Source organism: Mustela nigripes, chromosome 2 (assembly GCF_022355385.1).
Source record: "Mustela nigripes isolate SB6536 chromosome 2, MUSNIG.SB6536, whole genome shotgun sequence".
Classification (NCBI taxonomy): domain Eukaryota; kingdom Metazoa; phylum Chordata; class Mammalia; order Carnivora; family Mustelidae; genus Mustela; species Mustela nigripes.
Genome location: NC_081558.1, coordinates 20,832,376 through 20,851,756, shown reverse-complemented (window position 1 = coordinate 20,851,756; position 19,381 = coordinate 20,832,376). Strand labels below are relative to the sequence as shown.

Here is a 19,381-nt window from a genome sequence, read left to right as displayed (position 1 = left end):
CCCTCCTCGTGAGCTCTTTCCGGCTTTGTATGGGCTACCTGAGCAGGCCAGGTTCAGCTCTGTGTCTCCCCTTGGTTCCCTCCATACCAACACTCAGCCTGGTTCTGTGCTTACTGGTGGCTCCTCCAAGTCCAGGTAGGCCAGTGTGGAAAAGCCCACAGTTCGATCGGTCACTGTCCGCTGACCCTCCTGCCCCACCGCCCTCACCATCCAGGTCTTCCCTTGGATGGTCGGATGAGCCTACGTCCACCAAAGGCCCCTGCCCTCAGTCCACTGGTTCCTGGGCCACTCTGCCGCGATTCCTTTCAGAGGGTGGCTTTTTCTTTTTTTTTCTTTTTTAAAGATTTTATTTATTTATTTGATAGAGAGAGATCACAAGTAGGCAGAGAGGCAGGCAGAGAGAGAGGAAGGGAAGCAGGCTCCCCACTGAGCAGAGAGCCCAATGTGGGACTCGATCCCAGGACCCTGAGATCATGACCTGAACTGAAGTCAGCGGCGCCCCAGAGGGTGGCTTTTTCATTTTCTATCTCCCCATCATGTAAGGCTGCATTTGTCTTGCTCGCCCCCGGATCCGAGCATCTGGTACAGAGCAGAGTTAACAAATATTGTCGAAAGGAATGTTGGGAGGCTCTGGAGGGCACTGAGGGGTCTCCCTGGGCCAAAGGCAATGAATGATTTTTTTTTTTTTTAAATAAAGACACTTTATTTACAGATAGTACAAAATAAACCACAGGACAAACTATTATGCAGGGGGAGGGATGTTCCCCACAAGAACCCTCCTCCCCATCCCGGAATAACTTAGGTAAAAAATTAAAAAGGCCCTAGGAGGAGGGAGGGACAGGGCTGGAAGCACCTTTGCTGATTGGGAATTGGGGCCAGCAGTCCTCAGCCTTCTTGTTCCAGGACCTAGTAGACCCTGGCTTGCTCCCTTCCGAGTCTGGGCCTAGCAAGGAGGGGACACGCTGCAAGGACAGTTGGTGGCTGTTGCAGAGGCTCCTGGGCCAAGGACCCTGACTTCTGACTCTGAAGGGCTGGAGTCAGTGGGAGAGTGGCTTGGGGGCGGGCACGGGACTGGCCTTATTGCAGTGCTCTAGCTGACTTCCTCCTGGGCCTGGATGCAGATCTGCACCAGGTCCCAGGGAGCAGCTGTGTCGGGACAGGAATGCGGGGTCCTCAAAGCGACGATGTTGTTGAATCTACCACCTCCCGGCCGTTGCAAACGGTGGGGACAAACTGGGAGCCAGACCCTAGGAAAGGAAGCCAGAGATTGGAGCCAATCCAAGGCCCTTTGTCCTTCCCGGAGAACGGGTAGCAGAGGAGGCAGGAGAGTGGAAGGAGGCTTCCTCCCCTGGGACCCCTCCCTCTCCTGGCCAGCCTCATCTCAGGAGCCCTCCGCCTCCAGCCAAAGAATCCCAGCAACCCAAGGAGTGGGCCCCCCCCTCGCCCCCCCGGCAGAAGAGCTGAGGCAGACCAAGGACTGCTCGGGGTGAACGCTGACCTTGGGCAAGGCTGGAGCTGGCCCTGGTGGCGGCGCTGCTGAACCGGCTGGTGGGTGCGCGGTGGCTAACCACGTTCTTCTGCGGCTGGAAAAGGATGATGTGAAGCTTGGGTGCAAAGAGACAGCCGAGCACCACCGAGCCGCTGAGGCTGACTGACACGCACATGGTGGTGGTCTGTACCTGGGATGAGGGAAGTCAAGGATGAGTCTGGCCCCAGGACCCAGGCCCAAGCTGGGGGTGGGGGCGGGTGCCAGGAGGCGAGGGTGGGGGGAGGGTAAGCATCCAATGCTGGGCCTTGGTCCATTCACCAAGCCCCAAAGGATTTCTAGGAAGGTGGGCACAGTCCCAGCGTCAGCCTGTGGACCACCTTCCTGGGGAGACGAAAATTCCAGCTGAGGGGGTGAACATGCAGGGGAGCAGGGGCATGTATGTGCATTGGATTGTGTGTGCTGGTGTGTGTGTGTGTGTCTCTCCATGCATATGTGTGCAGGTGTGTGTGTGTGTGTGTAGGAGTGTGCGCGTAGGAGCCTGTGTGCACGCGTGGGTACTGTGTGCGTGTCCAGGTTGGTCCTTAACCACCTAGGATTGGCATGCAAATGCAAATCATATGCAAATGCAGGCTGAGTCAGAGCAGATTCCCTCCCCAGCGCTGGCCTCCACCAACCAGGCAGGTGGCCCAGCAGGTGCAACAGCAGCCAAGCCCAGCAGCCCTGGCCCCCAGCACTGCCCACCATACCTCTGTCCTGGGGGAAAGGGCCTTTGCAGGGGCTCTTGTCTTGATTTTCCTGCTCCTTTAATTGTTAAGATTGTCAGTTCAGACCCTGCTCTACACTCCCAAGCTGAGTGACCTTAGGCAAGGGATTGAACCTCCCTGAGTCTCCGTTTCTTCGTCTGTAAAATGGGGAGAGCCATGGAGTTTACTCCAGCATCATGAGGACTCACCAAGATGATCCTCCTATTGTTCAGAGCTCAGCTCACCTGTCACCTCCTCCAAGAGGCCCTCCTTGACTGCCCCATCTGAAGCAGCCATTGCCCCCTTGAAGCTGAGGAGACCTACTGAGACACTCAGTGCCAGCTGGAACTTTGCCTGCAAGCCACCAATTGGGGTAGAGTTTCCGCCTGCTTTCACCTTCCTCAGCCCTCCATCCCAGATCTGCTGCTGCTCTGGGCTTCACCCTCTCTGCCTTCCCCGCTCCAGGGGGCGCCAGGCCACAATGCACAGCTCTGAGGGGGTTCAGAGCATTGTGCCCTCTGGGGCTGCATGGTCTGATAGCCCAGCTATTCCCATTCCCTCTTTGCTTACCTTCACCTCCGCCCACTTTCCACCATTTGTGCCTCACCTCCTCAACGAGGGGGTCAATGTGTACCCTCTGCTCCAGTCAGCCTCTGTACTGGCTGCCCCCCACTATCTTCCCCATCCAACCTATTCAAACCTCCCTGTCTTGCAGAGACCAGTTCAAGGACTGGTCTGCGCACACACACACATGCACACCATATACACACCTTCCTCTTGCCTGCTCTTACTAGGACATTTGTCAACCTAAACAAGTCAGCAACATTTCCTGGCTTAGTTCTTTAGTTGATGCCCTGATTGCCCACCCACTGGACTGGTTCTCCCCTTCTGCAGCCAGCCCCTCAGGGGAGTAGGGAGGCTCATTTAGGCATATATGAGCACACACATCTCCTCGAGCTTAGAGGGTGACATCCAAGTCCCAAAATCTGAGCTTTAACTCCTCCACCTCCTTGGCCATTGCCTAAGGCCCCACTCAACCTTCCCACCTCCCCCTGGGGTCCAGTCCCAACTGGGTCACCGTAAGCTGTGTGCCCCTGGGTGAGCATTCAGCCTCTTTGGAGCCTCAGAATGATCAGAAGAGTAAACAAGAGACTGGGAAACAGAAGGTCCAGTGCTGCCCCACCCCCCACTGCCACTCGTTGCCAATAGCTTACCCGGTAATCACTGGAAGTGACATAGAAGATGGGCAGGAAGGCCAGCCAGATGATGCAAGTGGTGTACATGGTAAAGCCTATGAACTTGGCCTCGTTGAAGTTCTCGGGGCACTTGCGGGTCTTGAAGGCATAGAGCGTGCAGAGTGCTATGAGGAGCACGTTGTAGGCGAGTGAGCCCAGCATGCTGGCGTCCCGATGGTTGCAGCGCAATGTCACCACCTCCCGCCGCTCTGGGGCTGTCTCCTTGCCCGTGCCCGGTGCCTCCACCACCAGCCAGGCGGCCACAATGAGCAGCTGGCCCGAGATAAGCGCCAGGCAGATGGCCACCTGCGAGGCCGGGCTGATGAAGCGTGGCCGCTGGGCTCCCTCCCGGGCCCCGCCGAAGATGCGCGCAATGCGGTTGGTCTTGGTGAGCAGGGCTGAGTAGCAGACAGAGAAGGCGGTGCCCAAACCGAGGCGCCGTAAGGTGCACACTACTGTGGACGGCTTGGCAATGAAGACGAAGGTCATGCAGTAGCAGAGGAAGACACCGCCCAGCAGGATGTAGCAGAGCTCCCGGCCCGAGGCCTTGACCACCGGCGTGGCATTGTGCCGCACAAAGACCCCCAGCACAAAGAGGGTGGCCAGGGCTCCCAGGCAGGCGATGGTGACGGGTCCCACGGCCCAGGCATCGCCCCAGCGGATGTACTCCTGAGGCAGCTCGAAGCAGCCAGTTAGGCTGGCGTTGGGCCAGTAGCCCAGGCCACAGTCAGAGCATGTGAACTCGTCCAGCCGGTACTCGTATGGCTGGCACGGGATGCACAGCCAGCAGCAGACCTCTCCCGGCTGCACGCTCTTCACCTCATTCTGGAGACAGGGCTCACTGCAGCGAGAGGCCGGCAGGGGGCCGGCTGAGGGTGAGGCCCACGGGATAAGGCTGGTGTCCAGGGTCAGGCCTTCTGCCCAGTAGCCCACCTTCTGGTAGCGGTAGCGCCCACTGCCTGCCCGCAGATACGTGAAGATGTTGTAGCGTCCAATGCCATCACCAAAGCGGTCAAAGCGAACCTCACTCTGTGTTTCGGCCGGGCGGAAGGGGGCTGGAGTTGGGGAGGGAAGAGAAGGTGGAATTGGTGGGTAATCTTGATGTGACCTCAACCATCACCCTACATGGAACCCAAACCCCAGACCTGAGGCCACTCCTCGTTCTTCCAAGCCTCACCCCAACACTAAAGCTGGCTTTCCCCCCAACAGCCATTTTTCTGAATGAGAAACTACCACAAGGGGCGCCTGGGTGGCTCAGTGGATTAAGCCGCTGCCTTCGGCTCAGGTCATGATCTCAGGGTCCTGGGATCGAGCCCCGCATCGGGCTCTTTGCTCAGCGGGAGCCTGCTTCTCTCTCTCTCTCTCTGCCTGACTCTCCGCCTACTTGTGATCTCTCTCTCTGTCAAATAAATAAATAAATAAAATCTTTAAAAAAAAAAAAAAAAAAAAAGAAACTACCACAAATCTCAACTCTAAACCCCAAATAGAATCCCAACCTCAAAGCCCAGGCATCTCCTCAAAACTAATGCCCATACCAATCCCCAACCATGACTCCCCAAAACCTAGCCTTATACATAGTCTCCAATACCTTCTAATCCAGACCCCAACCTTATCACAATACACACCACAGCCCTCTCCCCAGACTTAATATGGACTCCCTCACAGCTGAACTCAGCCTCAGGTCTAGTCCTGGCCCCACTTAATCTTCCCAATAATAAGCCAGCCCCTCTAGTCCTAATACTAACCCCACTGCTAGCTGAACCCCAACATCAGTGATCACCTCTAACCACTGATGTTCACCAGGATGTGCTCAGCGGGCAGCTCAGGAGACTCTTCCATTCCCCATCTCCCCTTGCCCAGGAACCTCACATCTCCCAGCCAAGCTCAGGAGGAAGCAGGACCCGTGTCATCCCACGTCCCAGTGAGAAGTTGGGGTTCACACTAGCAGATGATGTGCTTAAGGGCCCATGGTGAATGGTACAGCCTGGAGGCTGGCCTGCTCCTTCCAGCCAGCCTCAAAATCCTCAGCATCCAACTTGAGCCCTCCCATATATCCCACCCAGCCCAGCAGGCTGAATGGAGCCTGGCTCTAACAGCAACCTGAGGCACTTGAACCAATCCCAACCTCTCCTCCAGTTTCCCACAACTCCAAATGTCAATCTCTTTGGAATTATTATTTGTCTTAACCCTGGGCCACTAGGTTTTGGGAGCCCCGGCCCTCCCCCACTGCACCCACAGTGATGCTTCCCACAGCATAGTGACAATTCTGAGGCATTTATCATTCATAAAGCTGGAAGGCTGATTAAAATAAGTTTTGGTATGTGGGGCTTCAGGGTGGCTCATCAGCTAAGTGTCTGACTGTTGATTTTGGCTCAGGTCATGATCTCAGGTTGTGAGAGCCAGCCCTGCTGCATCAGGCTCCGTGCTCAGTAGGGAGGCTGCTTTTCTCCCTCGCTCTCTGCCCCCACTCATGTGCACTTTCTCTCTCTAAAATAATAAATATATTTTTAAAAGTCTATAGGGGCACCTGGATGGCTAAGTTGGTTGAGCATCTGTCTTTGGCTCAGGTCGTGGTCCTGGGGTCCTGGGATCATGGCTCCCTGCTCAGTGGGGACCCTGCTTGGCCCTCTTCCCCTCCCCCCACTTGTGTACTCATTTGGTCTCAAATAAATAAATAAAATATTAATAAACAAATGTCTATAAAAACAAATTTTGGTATGAAGAGACTGTGGCCACCTTAAAAATATCAGGTCAAAGAATAGAATTTTCCCAGAAAATGGAGTGTCCCCTGTTGCTCACTCTCAACCCACCCTTATTCGGACTCTCGCTGTTTTCTTGCCGGAGAATCAGCTTGAGGGCCCCCAGTCCCTGCTCCCTGCATGATAGAGAGGCAGGAAGAGAAAGAACAAGACCCAGGAACTAGAGACCCTCAAAGTGTAGGATCAGGCCAGAAAGAGGAACCCCAGTCCCGGCTCCAGTGGGAGTGCCCCCTGTCTAGCCATCCTTGTCCTGGCTATGCCAAGCCCCCCCTGGGGGGCTCCTTGACTTGCTGTAGGTTACATTCTCTTAGCCAGGTAATGGAACCTGAGGGCCCATCCCTCTCACCCTCCAAAGGGCAAGAGCCTGGTGGCCATTGGCCAGCCCCATTACCATCAAACTTGACGTTCAGCACAAAGTCCTTGTAGAGGCGGCGCCCGTTGACAGGCCGCATTGCATCGCAGAGCTGGGTGGTGTTGGGGCAGAGGGCTTGGTGCATGTTGTGCAGCGCGTGGGCCATGGCATAAACCGCATTGACCACGAACATGATCTTGGACTCTTGCTCAAAAGGCACGGCCCGCAGCGAGTGGGCGGCGCAATCTCGCTGCCGGAAGCTGCAGTGGAACCTCTGCTCCCAGAACTCCCGGAACCAGGGGTTCCGGCTGTTGTTCCAGGGGTCCAGGCTTTGGAAGTAGGAGGCAAAGTCGCTGATGGGATAAGAGGCCAGCTCGATAGTGATGGCGCCCTCAGCAGCCCCCTCGCTGCCGGCCACCACGCTCTCCAGCGCCCCCCAACCATCGCTGGCCACCCAGGTGAAGCTGGCATTGAGGCGCTGGGTGGCGGCAAGGAGCTCGCGAGCGTCCTCGGAACGGGTGAACAAAACAGCCACGCGGGCGCTGGGCTTCTGCAGCAGGGCTCGCACCACACCCTCAAAGGCTGCGCGGCTCATGGCACGGCCCACCTTCTCCGAGGTGGCCACGCAGATGTTGCGGGCCCGGGCCTCTAGCTCAAAGGCTTCAATGCCTGTCTCGCCATAGTCGCCCTCAGATGCCACAGTGGACACATAGGTCCAGTTGAAGAAGCGGAGGATCTCAGCCATGGCCTTGGCTTGGAAGAAGTCGGGGGGCACTGTGCGGGCAAAGTAGTCATAGCGGGACTTGTCGCTCAGCTTGGCACTGGTGGAGGCATAGCTGATCTGTGGAATCTGAAACAGCCGCAGGAGGTTGGCCACCTGGGGGAGGGGCAGAGCCAGCCAGGATCAGAGATCAGATCAAACTCAGACAGATGTGCTCTTCACAGCTACTCGACCTTGGGATCAAGTGTCTATGTAGTCAGCCTTGCCATCTCCCTCACCCCAAAAACCTCTATCCTGTCTTGATATGTCTTTCCTTGGAGTCGGGGACAGGGAGTTTTCCACCCCTTCCCAAGGGCTGGGAGAGAGAGAGGACCTGGGGCTGAGACACCAGGCTACTGAGCCACATGAGGACCCCTCTACTGCCCCCTTCAGATGCCTAGCAGTAGCAAAAGTAGGGAGGCAAGAGAATCCTGAAACTGGGAAGAGGCAGGCACTTGACTGCACAGGGCAGGGGCGGGGGACACTAGCTGGCATGTGGGATGATCAAGGCTCTTAGGTTCTCTACCTATTTGGAAAAGCTATCCCTTCTCCAGAGTCCATCCTCATGGAATGATGGAGAAAGAAGGAAAAGGCTTCCCCAAGAAAGAAGGCCCAGATCTGAGGGCCCTATGGGCCTGAAAGGCCAGGAGTTGGTCGCCTTTGGACGGGTGAGCTCAAAATAAATAAGGCTTCCTGCTTACCACTGTCTGCCTGGGCCCTGCCCCCGAGAGTGGGGTCCAGACAAGGACCTGGTGTGTTGGGTAGGTGAGAGCAGGACAAAGCCCAGTTTCCACGGCAGGGAGTTAGGTCCTGTCTTTGCATCTGGGCACAGTGCCCTCTCCTCTTGTACTTTCTGCCTCTGTGGCCCTGGGAACTTTAGCAAACTTCCCTGAGCCTCAGTTTCTCATTCATGCCTGACAAGGTTGCTGAGCAGATAAAAACGAGAATGCCTCTGAGGCCACAGTGCCTGACATATGGAAGATGAGAAGGATCTGGGCAGGAGGCAGGAATGAGGAGGAATGATGAACAGGCAGGTGCAGCCTAAGGATGAAGGGCTGGGCCTTGTTTTGACTCAGACAAGGAAAAAGCAAGCCGATGTTGAAGTGTGGGCCCTGCTACGGGAGGCAGACAGCTTGGGGTGGGAGGAAGGTAACTGAGCTCCTGGAGATGATGCATGGAGCTCTGTAGAGAACTATGGAGAGGATGGGTGCTAGGAAAGCACCCCCAAGGCCCCTGAAGACATCAGGTGGCAGGTGGCAGATGTAGGAGCTGGCACAGCCACACCTGTCTAAGCTGCTACCGGCCACCTCCGGTTAGCTGGGACTAGCAGAACTGGTAATTGGCTGCCTGCAGTAGGGGGATGAGCAGGCATCCCTGATCCCAAGCCAGAAACTACCTCCATGGTTCAGACCCCTGCCTCATTTCTCCTGAATAAGCATTCCAGGTCAGGGGTCCTGGCCCTGCCTCTGATTGCAGTGCCCTCAGCCAGCCTCCTAAAAGAAGCTAAAGCTCCGGCCAAGGCCCTCCTTGAAAATCCTGACTCTGATCCCAGTTTTGGCCTCATCTGGCAGCCCACTCTGGGCACCAGGCAGGCAAGGGTCCACCTACGAAGTGGGACCTGGTCCAGGAGGGGAAGGATCCCACCTGGACTAAAGCAGCCAGGTATGCCCCGGGGTGTCAGCTAGGCCAGTACCCTCCGCTTACCTCTCATGAGAAAGCAGGAAGAGGGAGGGTTCCTCACCTTGCCATCCCTTCAAATCCTGGACACCCTGAAGACCCTAGGGGACCCTCCCCCTGCCACACACATTCGGCTTCTCTTCCTCTGGGGTCCCCACCCCTGTTTCTCTTCCCTGGGCTGCTCCTGGCTTCTATCTTCCACCCCTTTCTAGACCATGGAGAGATGATATGACAGAGCTGGAGGTCCTTGGGCAAGAGCCCGAGGGGAATGTCTCCACTTTGCCAGCACCTGCCTCTCTTCAAGCCTCAGTTTCCCCATTTATAAAGCAGGGTAATAATAACAGCAGCTAATATTGAGCATGCCTCTGATACATGCTTTGCATGTAAATTTCTACCACAACCCTAAGAATGGCAAACATTTGGAGTCCTGTTAGTCTCTAAGGAGGAAATGGAGGCACAGAAAGGAGAAATAATGTCCAGTCACATAGTATATAGGGAAGCCAGGGTTCAAACCTGGAGTTCTGACTCAAGAGGCCTGGCTACTAAGCTTCCCAGGGCTGTTTAACCTCAGATGTGTGTGTGTGTGTGTGTGTGTGTGAGAGAGATATAGACCGGGGGTGTTTTCCTTACACAATCTCTAAAAATCAAGCCCCATTATGCGACAGGGGCACTTTCTTAGTATTCCACAAAAAGCTACTCAAAGGAAAAGCTCCTAGCCCCTTTTCAATGCATGGCAGCCTGGTGCCCCTGCTCAAAGGGAACTCTGGGCCCCACCTCCAGATTCCCTCCCTAGCCCCTAGGTGGGCAGCCCCACGTACCTGGATGGAGACATCACTATAGGAGCCGCCAATGACACCAGTGATGGCAGTGGGAGCATCACCGTGGGTGGCATAAGAGCCGTCGGGGCAGATGTGGCGTGAGCCGTCGGCACCACGGCTAAGCGAAGCACGCACGAAGTCGAGTGCCTGCTCCAGGGCATGTGTGTCCTTGGAGCAGCTGTCGAGTATGTGCGCACCTAGACGCACACCCGGCAGCAGGCGTGGGTCACGGTTGATGCGGTCCAGTGCAAAAAGCATGGCCTCCAGGCGCTGGATCCCTCGATGCTCATTGACAGGCCCACATTCCTCTGCTGGGCCACCCTTCTGGTGTACCGGAAACAGCCCACCCAGGACCAGATCCCCCTCCAGGGTCAGCACCTTCTTGGTGGGGCCCTCAGCCACAGCGCCCCAAAGCAGCAGCAGTGCCAGAAGCCCAAGCAGTGATCCCATAGTCCCAAAGGGGATGGATGTGTCCAGCAGACCTGGGCCTCCAGGGGATGAGGGTGGAAGCAGCAAAGGCAAAGAAAGGAGGAAACAGGGACCAGGAAAGGACAGGCAGGAAGAGAATTAAGAAGGGGCCCAGCTCCTGCAGAGAAAGAGACAGACAGACAAACAGGGAGAAGTGGAACCCGAAGAGTAGCTACCCTTCTAACTCTGCCTTCCCCAAATCCCTTCCCTTGGAACTTTTTTCTAGGGAACCAGGGATACGTAGTATCACAAACTAGGCTGAGAAGCTCCCAGACACCCCTTGGCCTGTTTCTCAGCTTTGCCCTGAGCTGGGTCTATAGATAGGCTCTGTGTCCATTGCATACTCAGCATAGAGGGAGGGAGGCAGAGAATAGAGGACTAGACAGAAGTCAGGAGACCCCAACCAACACCAATCCTGTTACGAATGAAAGAGTTCCCAAGACGTTGCACAAACTTCCCAGGACCCCTAAGTTGAGGCCTTTGCAGCAGGGGCCAGGGTAGAGTATAAACTTAGGGGTCGAGTCCCTATCCTGAGCCTTGCATTTCCAGAGATGGGCCACTGTGGCTGAAACCCACCAGGGAAGAGGAAAGGAAAAGTCTCCAAAGGGTAGTTTCCAACTCCTAGAGGGACCCGAGTCCAGGTAAGCACCCAAGGGTCCTAGCCCCTAGTTCTTAAAAATCCATGGAGCCCCCTGTGGAAGTAATAGAGACTCTAGGCCGTGGGAATTTGACAGCGAGGTGGAGAGGTTGGCCTCAGGGAGGGACACTGAAGTGGCCATAGATCTTAGATCATAGATCAATAGGGAAAGCAGATCAGATGTGAGCATACGTGTGTCCAGGGTCAGGGGCAGTTCATATGGTCAGAATTTGAAAAACAGTGCTCAAGGTGAGACTTTTGGACAGCTTAGCTCTGCATAGAATGCTGTTTGAGACTTTATGCCCCTGTGTTTTCTTCAGCTCAGATCCAAGCAGAGAAAGTCACCATCTCTAATCTCCCTATCCTCATCCTCTCCCCATCCTGTCCACCCTGGCCCTAGCCCTCAGGGACTCCTCCTTTCCTCTTCCACTCTCCGCTTCGTTTGTATCTCAGCTATGCTCCCAGATGCCAACCCACATAGGCTCTCACAATCATGTAGGCTTGGGAAGGCTAGGAGAAGGAAACTGAGGCTGAAGAAGGCCTCTTCTGAAGATGGCCATTAGTTCAAGGACCCCGTGTCCTGGCCACAGAGACTGGGATTCCTCACTTTGCCCCTCAGCAACTCAGGGTTAATCTTCCCCCTCATGCCATGGCAGGGAGACTGGGATCCTGCGGGTACCCAGAAAGAAGCAGCTCAACCAGGCAACCAGGAGAGAGAGGCAAGCGTGAAGACCAGGACAGATGGGGAAGGGACCCATGGGGGCTGAGGCCCAAACTGGTCAAGACCACAAGCCTCCCACAGGGGCAGCCAGGACCAAAATCTGGACAGGGACAATACCCTGAAAAGAAACGGAACCCCAGAGGGGCGCAGCCAGGGGGCCTGGGCAATGAAATCTGGGTAGGGAGTGATTGAACCCCAGAGGCTGACACAAAGACAGAGGCACAGAAAGACAGACCAAAGGATGAAAGGAGAGGAGGAACGAAAGAACGTGATGCAGGGTGTGCGTTCTCTGGGGAAGAAAGGCGGGATGCCTGGGGCAGTCTTCCCGCTTCCAGGAGCTCCCGGCAGCACTGTCTGGACGCCCCGGCCCGGGAGCCCCAGAACTCGAGGGCCCCGCGGGTCTCCGGGACATGGGGTCAGGATCGATAAGGTTGGCTACGGCCGCGGCACCACGGGCTTACCCTACCTGGCGTGCCCGACTCCGGCGCGGAGAGAAACGGAGAGGAGCCGGGGGCGCAGGGTTCCAGCTCTCGCTCGCTGGCTTGCTCCCTCGCTCGGCAGCTCTGCGCTCTCCGCCCGCCCGCTCGCCCGGCCGCTTTCAATCGCGGCCCGCCCCGCCCCTGGCCCCGGCCCGCCCCCAGCCCCTCCCCCGTTCCTCCCCACTCCGGATCTCCCGCTCCCAACCGGGCCTCCGCCTCCCTCCAGACTCCTGCACCGCTCCTTGCCCTGTGCCTCCGGCTCCTGGGTCTTCGCGGGGCTTCCGTCCCGGAGCTGTCCACCGCGTGGTGCTGAATCCTCCGGCACTCCCGCTCTGCGCAGGAGCAGGTGCCTATCAGCCCCCTCCACCCCTCGGTCAGAACGCATGCAGCCCACAGAGCAGCGGGCACGGGACACGGGGCTACGAAGGTCACTGAGCCCCAGGAGGTGCACGCAGTGTTATGGGCTCCCATCTTTGAGAGCAGAGGGGCTAGCCTTAGGGTTGCAAGGTGCCACTGGGAGCTGGGGAAGGGGGCATGTGGGAGATAGGTAGCTTAGCCTGCTGCGACAAGTCTGTCCCTGTCCTCACATCCATTCTCTCAATCCACAGACTGCAGCTCAGTCCACATGCCAGGCTTGGGGTGGGGGCATGTGTCTTTGGCCCCATGTGAGAGCGGGGCCTGAGTCACACTAGGAGGAAGAGATGGGGGGTGGGTGGTCAGAGGAGGATGGGGCCTCCTCTTCCTGCAGATGACCTTTAAAGCTGCTACCCAACCCCCCCAACACACACACACCCAGCCCTGACCTCCTCTCCCACCAACCTCACTAATCCCCACCCTCACATACAAAGGGCATTTATGGCAAAGATAGATCAACCTGGAGAGTATGGGGGATGCTGCAAGGCCAGGGGCTAGGGTCAACCCTAAGGGAACATGGTGGGGCTGGCAGGGGGATCTGGGAGGGCAGGGGAATGGAGAAGAGGCTCCTGAAACTGGCTGATGCGTAGGAGGGAATGGGAGCTGGAGCCCAAGCAGAGGGAGGACAGCTCTGAGAAGATGCTCTTGACTCTTCTTCCCTCCTGCAGCAGAATGGAGGACACCCCTGGGTAGAAGGTGGTGGATACGCCAGCATCCGCTTGTGCTGAAGGGTCTGGAGAGGGGCCTGTACCTGGGTTTAGCCCCAGAGCCTGCACACACACTAGGTGCCAAGGCGCACAACATCCCTGCCTATGCTCCCAGGCACTGCCCTTTCTTCCACAGGTGTCACTAGAGGCAAAGCTAGCGCAGACACATGCTAATGAGCACATCCAAGCCCAGGTCCCTCTGGCACATACATCTACATATGCGTGTCACAGTTAGGGGGGAAAGGTATCACCAAGGAAGGACCGGCTTTGTCCCTGGACACAGAAACCCAATGCCCCACTGTGCTGGGAAAAGCACAGCTGTGAAACAGACAAATACACCAAAACCAAACAAACCCAAACCCCACTGCTAATGCGAGGTGAGGTGACAGCAGGATGAGGGTTCAGGGTTGTCAGACAAGGCTGGTGACAGATACACTGTCTTCCAGCTCTGGCTAGTTCAAAGCAACTGCTGCCTGGTGTCGGTGAGTGAGGAGCTGGGCCCTTGGAACAGAGAGGCTGGTAGCAGCAGGGTGCTGAGGGAAGAGGAGCCGCACAGCAACCCCAGCCCTCTCACTGAGGTAGCCTCACAGAAGACCTCAGGGCTTTAGACCAGCACCAGTTCCAGAGGCGCACTCTGCAGACCACGGCAAGGGACTAAGCAGCCCTGTTGCAGCACCCGGACCTGCCCCCAGACATGTGGCCACCACTCCCAACTGTGTGCACAAAGACACCCAGCCTTACAGAGCTGTGCGTATGCACACGGCCACACACACAGAAGTACTTGCAACCTCACACATAGCTGTGCACACAGACGCAGCAGTAACACATAAATTTACATGCAGACACACAACTGTATTCATGGACACACAGTCCCGTACACAGAGCCATACATATGGACATGTCTACACACAGATAGCTAAACTCACACACACAGCTGAACTGACCTACAGCTTTACATGTGGACACACAGAAAAGCACACGGCCTTACACATGAACACAGAGTAGTACAACTGTACACAGACACATAGCTACACCCAGATAGCTGTGTATGGACACAGCCCCCAGAGCAACACTCCTGGCCAGCCAGTCTCTTGCAGCCCTGGTAGCAGGGGCCCACACAGTTAGCAGCATTCCGGGCACATCACCACTCAGCCGTCCACACGAACGCAGCCACACCCAGCCCCAACCACATCCTAATGCCTGCTGGGGCACAGCTTGCCAGGGCCACTGCAAGCAGACGCAGCCATGGTTACACACACAGAACCAAAGGCCCGTGTGCATGTATACACACAGGTACATAGACATGGGCAGGCACAGTGGGGATGGCCTCACCTGCTGAGCAGACACCAGCATGAGTGCAGACACACTCGAAATACAGACAATAAGGCATCTCTTGGAAGCAAAGGCAGGCTCTGTGAGCTCCCTACTCCCAAGCCCTGAAGGGCACCCCCCATGCTTGGTTCTCACTTCCCCTGATCTGCTCTGCCTGTTTCCCAGCAGCCTGGGGGAGCCTCTGGGGCTGCTGCAATGAAGGAACAGCTGTTACCCAGGGCCACAAAGCCGGGAGTGGGGGGCCTTCAATACCCCTTTCCTCCTCTCAGCCCAGAGTCCCTTGCCACACTTCCTCCTCTCCTTGGGCTGGGGTGCTCCTGCCCACTCCCAGTCTATCTGCACAGGGCTCCTCGAGGTGAACATACACACACACACACACAAATGCACAGCCCAGGTCCAGGGGAAACGAGAAAACCATCTGCTTTATTCTGAGTCCTGGAAGCTCTAAAGTGAATCTGAAAAAACACGTCAGAGGGGCAGGAGCCCCGGGGTCTGGGTGCAGAACACAGTCCTTGGCTCCTTTAGCCCTGGGAGCCGAGAGGGCAGTAAGAAGGCTTAGCGAGAGCCTGGGGCAGTGGAAATCAGGTCCCACCTGGGACCCCTGGCCCCAGCCTGGGCCTGAGAGGTGAAGGAGGAAGAGGGCCGGAGAGTCTGCTCAGTTCCTTAGCAAATGCACCCCAGGAGGATGCAGGCCTAGGGTTACTCCTCACCCTTCTCAGGAGTACTAGGTTCCCGTGGCCACTTGGAAGTCCCCAGGGGCTCAGCCTCAGGGCTCAGCCTTGGCTCTCCCAGGGGTCCCTCGCCTTCCAGGTCCAGCTCCTCAAAGGATGAGCCACTGGCGCCTGACTCGCTATAGCTGTGCTCACTGCGGGTGTCACCGTCGTCCCAGCCACGGCTGCTCACCCCAGGGGACAGTGTGGCAGCTGAAGTCTCCCGGCTGCCAGGACCCACCTCCAGGCTCACAGAACTTGTGTCACTCGTCGTATCAGCTCCTGAGCCAAGAAGAGGGAGCACACGTGAGCTAGGACCCCCATCCCCTCCTCCGGGGAGAGGAACTTGCTCGGGAACCAGCATGCACAGTGTGCTCATGAGTAATAAAGTGGGCCCTACCTCAAGAGGCTCATTCCAGCTGCCCTCTGCCCTCTGCCCTGGCCAGAGCTGCACTGACAGGGCAAAGGGAGGGATGGAGGGAGAGAGGACAGCCTGCTGTGCACTCCTCTCCCTCCCCTTGAATTAGCCTCACAAGTCCCTGTGCTCCCACAAAGCCTGCTGCCCCCCCAATCCCCCAAGAGTCCATTAAGGACCACTCAGCCCTGAGGTGGAGAGCTAAGGGTAGAACAAAGAGATTCAAGTAATGTCCCCTCCTCCACATCCCATTTCAGGCTTGGAGAAAGGTTTGTCCAAGGCTAGCGTGCCCATAAGGCATGAGGATGGGAGAATGGACCAGAAGGCCTACTCTCTTGCCCCATCCCCCATGCAGGGCTCTCCAAGGACAGCCACATCCAGGAAGGCAGCTGGCCTCAGCCTCTGGCCCCACTGAGCCCTAGTTTGAGGAAGCAACGAGGGCAGAGAGAAGTGGGATAGAGAAGTCCAGAGAAACCAGTTGCAAGGAAGGGGGATACCAGGATAAAGCATTTTAAGGGCTTTCATCCCCTATGGATGGGCCACCCGAGAGGAGCCTTAATTATCCCCAACCATTACTGGTGGTTCCTGAGCCACAAAGCAGCAGAAGGTGACCATGAGAGCACTGTGCTGGCAGCTGGAGAGCCCTGAGACAGGGCTGAGGGTCCATATCCCTCCCAGTATGTTCCTCCCACCCCTAACACATCCTCCAGGCAAGAAGACACTTCATTTGCCCTGTTCAGGAGCAACGCCTCAACTCACGTCCACAGATCAGAGGTACTAACAACAGTTGGGGGAGGGGAGTAGGGAAAGGAAGGGACAAAGAGCTCAGGCCCCCGTGTAGGAATCCAGATTGAGAGAAGGCTGATATGCACCCCCTTCTGTGTGAGAGGGAGAGGGGCAGCTGTCAAACATCACAGAGGTGAGGGGTGGGCCAATTTCCCCAGATCCTGTCTCCATGGTGATGCAAGCCTGAGCCAGGAGCAGCTGGGAACTGCTTGGCTTTTGGACTTGACCTGGAACTTCCACTGTGCCTCAGATGGGGACTAAAATAAGGGTGGGGGGATTTGGGGGTCTGCTCCTTCAGTTCCCTTGGCCCTAAGAAGATATCCCTTGGGCCTACTGGCAGAGGTGAGGTAGGCTCTGGAAGTGCTAGCCTGCTGGCCCAGGGCCCTCTTCTTGCTGGGGCCCCAGTCATGGTTCCCAGAATAGAGGCAGCTAAGAGTGAGCTTGGGCTATATCCTGAGTTATGGGTGGTTCCTTCTAACTTTAGGGCATGACTCCAGCCCCTTATTCACTCCTTCAGTGGGGATAATCAGTGCTCCAGAGGCTGCAGGCCTGAAAGAAGCAAATGAAATGGGGCTCCCAGGCCCCATTAAACTGTCATGTTCCACCAGCCCACCTACCCAATGGCTCTCTTGGGACCTGCTTGCCAGGAGGCTGACTCCTCCCTGTCCCAGCTCCTGGGCTAGGAACGGTCAGAGGATGGAGTCCAGGGGTGGCCCTTTAGGTTGGGGCCCAGGATGCTCAGATGAGGCCAGCCCCTGGGGGGATATGTGGACACTTCTGGCAAATGAGTCCAAGGCAAGGAAGTGGCATCCCTCCAGCCCCACCATGGTCTGCACCAGAAGAACTTCCAGAGTCTTAGGCCCCTCTCCCAGGACAGAAAAGTCCAGGCAAGGAAGAGCAGAACCTATGTCTCTAGGGCTGCCGGGGCAGAGAATGAAGCTGCCACCTTCACCCCTGTCCCTCCCTCCCCCAACTGCCCACAGCCAGTGCAAGGAGATCAAATATTCATTGCCTCTCTGGAGCTAAATAATACATCAATGTAATAACAGGCATAAGGCAGCTAATCACCCCCTTTCACCTCCTAGCCCAAGCGGGGGCCCCAGTGGGGAGGCAGTCAGGGGCAGGCCAAGCCCTGGGCAGCCAGGCACCCCGCACACACTGCTGTGCAAATGGCATGCACCTGGCAGGCACATACTCAGAGTCCGCCCTGGGTGTCAGGGCAGATGCTGTCAGAGGTGGGCAGACTCCACGACCCCCCTGCCCAGCAGGGAGTGGGTGGGCAGGCTAGTGGGGAAGACAGGCCAAGGCACTGGGGGCGTGGGAGCTACGCTGCAGCCAGCTGTAGCGGGTGCCAAGCAGTTCTTCAATACCCCTGGCAGGCAGTGTTTGGGAGAAAGCTGGGGGGGTGGGTGGGCTGAGGACGGGAGTGTAGACAGCAGAGGGAGGTCGAAAGAAGGTCAAGACACTCCCCCTTCCTGCCCTAGAGACTGCCTGGGCCTGCTGACCTTGTGCCATGTCTTGTGCTCACAGTAGGCGCACTGAAGAATGTCTGCCGGGCATTACCAGGCGGGTGGGAACAGTGCCCCACGGAGGTAATTAAACAGCAGATGAAGTTAACTGTGTTGGACACGGCCTCTAGGGAGTGGTGACTGCCTCTCAGTACCCTTACCCCCCGCCACAACATATGCCTTTCTAGGATGACCTTGGTTATTGAAGATTGGCTGGACAGAGGAAGTCTCCCAAAGAAGGAGAGATAGCCGCTCTCCTCCCAGCTATCCACTGGGGGGGTGTGCCACTCCCACAGGTGATGGGCCTCCATCACCACGGACTAGGGCTGGGCCCCTTGGGATGTTACTAGCAGGCCCTCTTGCTCCTGGGGACAGCCTGGCAGGGAGGTGGGTTGAAAGCCAGCAAATTACCAGCTGGCCTGGACCTGGAGGACGAAGGCTAGCTCTGGTGGAAGGGGCAAGGGGCTGATCTCCTGGCACCCTTCGGCATGCTCTCTGGTTGTTCTTCAGCAGGGAGAAAGCAGCTGCCTCTGGGTAGGGCTCTGTACTGGGAACACCCTGTTCTCTCCTCTCTACCTTCCAGATCCAGGGCCAATCTTATTTTCTGATGAGCCCCACCCAAGTGATACCTTTCCTGAATAGCCCCATCCCCTGGGGTCCCAGGAGCATCTGTTTCCAAAGGTACTTCTCGTTGCATCCGCAGGGTCTTTGTATCTGTATTGCCAGGGCTAACATGTGTGAACCCAATCTGCATGGATCCACGTATCCAGAAATAGGCAATTCTCATGTGGGTTGTGGGGTGGCAGGTCTCCTTCCTCCACCTCTGCGCAGGGCCCCACCCCTCCATACCTGTGCCATCCATCTGGGTGTCACTGGCCTCTGCAGGCCCCCGGCTTTTCCGCTCTGTCTCCTTCACCTCAGGCACATAGAAGTCTCCCTGCCGTGCCAGTGGGCACATGAAATAGATCTGGTCTTGCTGGTAGATCTCCAGCCGAGGGTGGGCACACAGCTTCCGCTCCTTGTCAGAAATGGCAGAAGGTGAAATGAACCCTACAGGTCTTCTGACCCACCCACCCCTAAAAGGCCCTAGGAACTATCTATTGTTCACTCCCTCCCAGAGGGCTGGCTCTGCCTCTTGCCTCGATCTCCCCCAAGTACCAAACCCCTGCTGAGGGAGGCACAGACAGAGCAGCCTAAGGGCAGGGCCCCAAACTCCAGGAAGCAATGATCTAAGGACCCAGAAGTCCTTGGGACAACACCCTGGGACAAGTGCTACTTGAATCCAGGGGCCTGGCACTGCCCATGGCACCACTAAACCAACCTATCCATATGTCTGACCAAAAGGCTGTTCCAGAAAGCACTAGTCTCAAG

At 56.8% G+C, this 19,381-nt stretch overlaps 2 protein-coding genes across 7 annotated transcripts in view; both read right to left on the bottom strand.

Moving 5' to 3' along the window:
• Nucleotides 1–409: 409 nt before the first annotated feature.
• GRM2 (glutamate metabotropic receptor 2) lies at nucleotides 410–12,215 on the bottom strand. The gene is made up of 6 exons (XM_059389842.1): nucleotides 12,126–12,215; nucleotides 9,834–10,419; nucleotides 6,618–7,455; nucleotides 3,447–4,522; nucleotides 1,499–1,679; nucleotides 410–1,247 (listed from the first exon to the last, which is right to left on the bottom strand). The coding sequence occupies exons 2-6, from the start codon at nucleotides 10,281–10,283 to the stop codon at nucleotides 1,174–1,176; spliced, it is 2,619 nt and encodes an 872-aa protein (XP_059245825.1). The 5' UTR covers nucleotides 10,284–10,419; nucleotides 12,126–12,215; the 3' UTR covers nucleotides 410–1,173.
• Nucleotides 12,216–14,995: 2,780 nt separating this feature from the next.
• TEX264 (testis expressed 264, ER-phagy receptor) overlaps nucleotides 14,996–19,381 on the bottom strand; it is a 30,243-nt gene continuing 25,857 nt past the window's right edge. For all 6 annotated transcript variants that reach the window (XM_059389839.1, XM_059389836.1, XM_059389837.1 and 3 more), the window contains 2 exons: nucleotides 18,860–19,028; nucleotides 14,996–15,583 (listed from right to left, as the gene is read on the bottom strand). In XM_059389839.1, the coding sequence (XP_059245822.1) occupies nucleotides 15,291–15,583; nucleotides 18,860–19,028 (462 nt within the window). In that variant the 3' untranslated portion in view covers nucleotides 14,996–15,290. The remainder of the gene's footprint in view (nucleotides 15,584–18,859; nucleotides 19,029–19,381) is intronic.